This window comes from Centruroides sculpturatus, unplaced genomic scaffold (assembly GCF_000671375.1).
Source record: "Centruroides sculpturatus isolate CEXI.00-Female unplaced genomic scaffold, Cexi_2.0 scaffold286, whole genome shotgun sequence".
NCBI lineage: Eukaryota > Metazoa > Arthropoda > Arachnida > Scorpiones > Buthidae > Centruroides > Centruroides sculpturatus.
Window position 1 is genome coordinate 468,973 of NW_019384581.1, and position 6,000 is coordinate 474,972.

At 27.6% G+C, this 6,000-nt stretch overlaps 1 protein-coding gene across 1 annotated transcript in view; it reads left to right on the forward strand.

The window, feature by feature from the left end:
- Positions 1-6,000, forward strand: part of LOC111624473 (mannosyl-oligosaccharide alpha-1,2-mannosidase IA-like) — a 52,436-nt gene that overhangs the window by 38,157 nt on the left and 8,279 nt on the right. The window contains exons 2-4 of the mRNA XM_023367317.1: positions 3,713-3,931; positions 4,014-4,094; positions 4,163-4,257. Of these exons, the coding sequence (XP_023223085.1) occupies positions 3,713-3,931; positions 4,014-4,094; positions 4,163-4,257 (395 nt within the window). The remainder of the gene's footprint in view (positions 1-3,712; positions 3,932-4,013; positions 4,095-4,162; positions 4,258-6,000) is intronic.

Sequence of the window (6,000 nt, forward strand, 5' to 3'; positions counted from 1 at the left end):
CGATTTTATGACAAAAATTTCTGTTTTATCTATTAAAAAATACTTAATAAATTTTTTTGTTTTTTAAAATACATTTCGGAATGAGACATTTTCAAATGTGAATTAAATAGAAAGAAATTAAAATGCAATCATTTTTATATTAAAAGTAAAAAATATAGATTATTAAATCTTTATTGAATAATAAAACTTTTAATAAATTAATAAGATAGCAAATATACTTTGATCAAATTCTCCTGTTACTTTTAAATAACTCAATATGTTCTTCTAAGGGCTATATTTAATGTTTCTTTTCCTTAGAATTTAAAAAAAATTATAGCATTTTCTAAGTAAATGATTGTGCTTTCAGAATTTTAAATTTCGAATTTAAATTTGATTAAATTTTATCAGTCAGTCAGAATTTACAAGACAAATGAAAGTAAATGCTTTAACAGGATATCATTTGTTAAAAAAATATATATATAGTTTTTTATTTGAACCAAAAAAGGAGAGGAGAGGAAAATTATTTTTATTATGATGTGCTGTGCTATATTAATACAAATATGTTTAACATATTGAAGATTATTCTATGATTTTTTTCAATTTGTATACTCTAGTTTCTTTGTCATATTCCCAAAGATAACATTTTGAAATATCCATTTATTTAAAAAAATATTTATTTAACAGCAAAAATTTGTGGTCTATTCTGTTTACAGGCTTTGTTTCGCATTATTTGTTTGTTACAACTTATTTATATTAATTAAATACAAGTTTTCGTACACTATTGTGTATAAACTGTAATATTAAGATTTAAAAGCTATTGTAATATATCATTTAAAAATAATTAATTCATATTCCTTATTTAGTATATGAATTATTAACTTTTTATCACGTGCATAGCGGAAAGTCATTATAAGAAATCGTAACTATATTTATACGAGATTATGAAAGTAATAACTTGTAAAAAGTTATTTATATATTTTATTAATTTAAAATTAAAATAAAATGAAATTATATGATTCATTAAACTAATACTTGATTCAAATTGCTAGAATATTATGAAAGGCTGAATTCTTAGTTACTTTAAGACTAATTAATTTTTTAATAATTTTAATTTTGTTTGAATATTTAATGTGCTGTTTGTATATGTTACATATGTTATGTTATACAACATATGTTAATATATGTTAACATACATTGTATATGTTAGAATTTATGACCTTTTTTTCCATCTATAGTTTAAATTGTGCTGTAAAAATTATGTCAAATTCTTGCTATTTGGTTTATAATGTGGACTATAGTCTAATAAAATAGAATGGAGAAGCTTCAAACTAGGAGACATTAAAGAGAATTAAAAGGAATATTTTAATCTTGCAAGCGCTTTCAACGTAAATATATACGTCATCCTTAGGCAATTCAAAATTGAAAACGTTGTCCTCAGGCAATTCAAAATCGAAAAGATATTTTGAATTGCCTGAGGATGACATATATATTTACGTTGAAAGCGCTTGCAAGATTAAAATATTCCTTTTAGTTCTCTTTAATGTCTCCTAATCTGAAGTTTCTAATTGAATTAACACAACTGTCGGCATGACATCCAATCCAAGTATTTAATATACCTAAAATGGAGAAGACACTGAGATCGGCGTTACATGTACGTTTTTTTTTTTTTTTTATCGCAAGCACTTTCGACGAACTTATAGTCATCATCATCAGGTGAATACAGAGATTTACTGAAAAATTAAATGGAAATAATCCAATGTAGAATAGAATATAAAATTTTAGGTTGAAACTTTTGTCAAAGCCATTAAGAACATGAAACAAATATTCAAATATAATTCGAAAATCGAATGAGCAGTATGCTCCATGATTGCGAGTTGGCGCATGCACAGAACCAGGCTCATGCTATATGCATACTGGAGAATGCTAATATTTGCTTAAATGCTTGTATAGTGTGACCCATACACTGGGCAGATCAAGTGTTGGGGTGTTGCATGTCCAAGGTGGTAAGGAGAGATTCCCATATGAAAACGATTTTTCGATCCTTACAGCTCTTGAGCATAACTGCTTGAGACCATAGTGGGTTGTAACCCTGCTCAAGTACCTTTCTTTTGAGCTCGGTGGTGTGCCTACCCCTCACAACATCATCTTGGTGCTCTTCAAGGCGGCTGGCAAGCATTCTGGTAGTGGCCCCGATATATCTTGTGTTTACTCCCGTTGCAAGATTTTCCAAAGGTACAGCATAGACCCCCGACTTCTCAAGAATGGAAAATTTGTCTCTATTGTTACAAATAAGTTTGCATAGGTTTGGAAGTGGGGTTAGTGGTAGTACAAGGTTGTGCTGCTTAAAGATTCTGCAGATGTGTATAGAGAGAGGTCCAAGGTATGGCAACGATGTTTGTACCATCGAAAACTCCCTCTTATTGTATAACTTAGTGCTTGGAAATAGTGCTTTCTTTATTTGAGCACATTTGTAAATTTTGCATGTGAAAAGCCAGCAGTGCGTACTGCTAAACTGATGTTATCTTACTCGATGTTTGCCAGCTCTTGCGTAGAGGGTAGTAAGTAAGCCCTTCTGACAAGGGAGGCAATGGCAGCATTAACATATTGAGAAGGCTGAAAGGCCCTCTGCTGGTATAATGTGCAGAGCTATGCTAGATTTGTGATGAACTGAGAATTGTGGTCCTTCTGAAGATTTACGTATACGCAGGTCTAAGAATGTTATTGCCAGACTATAGTCTGTATCTGTGCTTTTTATATACCAATTTTTAGATTCATTTATATCTAAATATGCTTAATTAGAAATAAAATATGGATGATTCAGCAGTAAGTTTCAAGAGTTTCAGCATAAACAATTTGTTAATTTTTAAGTAAGAGTCTGTAAGTTATTAACATAATTATAAACTATAAAGTAGATTTAAGAATTGATAGTTACATATTCATTATTACTGTAATTATTTTAAATAAATAAAATGTAATAATGTACACATTTATTAATTTGAAAGATTTGGCTATTTTAAATTATTTATCTTACATAATAACTAATTATTAATTGAAGAATAATGATTGCCTCTTCACTAAATTATTAATTAATTTTTAATATATTATTGATATGTATTTTTAAGTATTTAAACAAACTTATCAGCAGAAATAAGTATTATTAGCAGCAACTTGGTACCTGTGGGATAAAGCAAGGTTTTATCCTGTTGTTGGCCTTATGTCAGGGCTACACATTGTTTTGTAAACTACATACACAGATGGCTTGTTGGTGAACCTGAAATTGAATTGTTGCAAAAAGTTTTTTATTGACTCCCTGCACAAAATGATAGGGAAATTTCAAAACTTTTGAACCTGATATCTCTGGAATAAATTGTCAGATAAGAAAACAAAAAGTTTATTGCACATCTGCGACCTATCCCTATCTATTGACACCTAATCTGTTCAAATTCACTATGAAATCTAGGAGTTTAGCTAACAAAAATCTCCTTAGCATATACACACGCACACAAGAAACACTTCAAATACAGTTTTTAAAAGTTTGATATGTGTTTTAGTTATTAAAAGTTATTAATTAAAAAGTTATTAATTAAAAAGAATTTATTAGTTATTAATTAAAAAGAATTTATTACTATTACATTAAAAATTATCAATCCATTGATAGTGAATTTATTCATATTAATTTTTATTAAAACTAAATTTTAGAATATAAATTAAATGATTTATTTTCATTTTACAGATGACAAAACATGCATGGGATAATTACGTTCGTTACGCCTGGGGTGAGAACGAACTTCGTCCTATATCGAAAAGAGGTCATTCTGCCGGAATCTTTGGCAAATCGGCATTGGGAGCCACCATTGTCGACGGGCTGGATACGTTATATATAATGGGCTTTATCGATGAATATAAAATGGGAAGAGATTGGATAGCTACTAGTCTTAGTTTAGATCAGTCTGTAAGTTTTTATTTGAAAAGAATTAATTTTAATAAAACAAATATGAATTAATATAAATACTTTTAATTTTGTTTGCCAACAGAATTCAGAGATTTCTATTTTTGAAACTAATATACGATTTGTTGGCGGCCTTCTTTCGTGCTATGCAATGACAGGAGATGTCGTGAGTATATTATTAATGTATAATTTTAATAAGATTTCTTACTCTTAATTCATAATTTTATCACTTAGATGTTTAAAGAAAAAGCTGATCAGATAGCTCAGAAATTACTTCCAGCCTTCAATACTCCTACAGGAATTCCATTTGCCTTAATCAATTTAAAGACGTATGTAAATTTTTTGAAATTATGATAAGAAAAAAGTAAATGTTCAAAAATGTTTTAAAAGTTGAAATTTATTTATTATTATGCCTACTTATTATTTTTTATTAACAATATTTATTGATAAAATCTTACTATTTATTTATTAGATAGTGATTTAAATATAACTGTTGTTTAAAATATTTTATAAATCAATGAAAATTATATTTAACTAAAAGAATAATGATAATCCAAAGGGATTTTTCCTTTGTTCTTCCTATATTATTCTGCTTAATCATCATTATCATCAATATACTATACAATATCAAATGTTTCATCAGAATTGTTAAAAATATAAATGAATTGTAAAATGCTTTATCATTGCATGGCTATAACTCCTTAATGTGGTTTTGTGCAATAAACATACTGAAAATTTCATTGATAATGAAGATTTATGATACAAAATATATATATATATTTCCAAAAAAAAAATTTATTATGAAAAATACTTGACAGTTAATATACATTTTTTATTTTTTGAAACATCCAATATTTTTATAGATTAAACATGAAAATTATTCTTTTCTTCTTTATGATTTCATATGACCAATACATGTAAATTTATTCATAATAAACAACTTTATTCAAAACACTACAATTACTAAGATTTGAGCAATATTTGAATAGTCGTTTTGTTTAAATAACAATGACTAAACAATATATTAAATATATTATTTATATTATATAAACAATATATTTAATATATTGTTTAGTCAGTTTCATTTAGGTTGTTTTGATATTTGATATTAACAATTGAAATATAAATATCAAGAAATTTTAGTGTTGACTGATGTCATTATATAGTTATTCAAATTGAGAATGAGAAAGCTAAATATAATAAAAACTTGAGAGAAAGAACCTTTTGAAGATAGAATTGTGACTCTGACAGAAGGAAGTGGAACAGTGAAAAGGAAACTCACCAGGACCAGAACAAACTCTTATGCAGAATTTCTATCACAGTTTGAACTTATCCATGAGCAATAACAGGTTCCATTGTTATAAGGCATCTGTCACTGTCAACCAATCCAATACAATAGTCCATATTACCATTTTTTGTCATTTAAACTGCTCTTTTTTCAAGTGTGATATGCTCATTAACTGAAACTAATATATGATTTGTTGGCGGCCTTCTTTCATGCTATGTAATGACAGGAAACGTCATTGCATAGCATGAAGTCTTAGTTTCTTCTCATTTTATCTCTGCTTCTATTTTAACTTGATTTGTATCATGAGTTTTTTAATTCATATTTGCTACAGTGTTTTGCCATACCTTCTTATCTTTTGTGTCTTTTTGTATCTTTTAATTTTTGGAGAAGGATTAGCCTTCCAAAAGTTAAAAAAATCTAAAAATCAATCAGCCTAGATTACCCCTGCTAAAGAGACTGAAGAGAAGTGTAAGCATTTCTTACAAGGGAACTGTCGGAGTGGCATCTAATAAATTTTAATAAAATTTAGTTAATAGTTACGTTAAAAGTATACAAACTCTATATTAAATTTGTAGTATTCACTAAAGGAGTTAATCAGAGTTATTAGCAATCAAATGTCGTACTATTTTATATGCGGATTTTTAAAAGTGAAAGGGTCGCGGAGGAAGACGGCGATATTACATTTAGAATAAATTCTGGAATTTTCGAAAATGGGAGAAGAATTAATAACATTTAGTTAATAATTATGTTAAAAGCATGCAATCTCTATATTAAATCTGTAGTA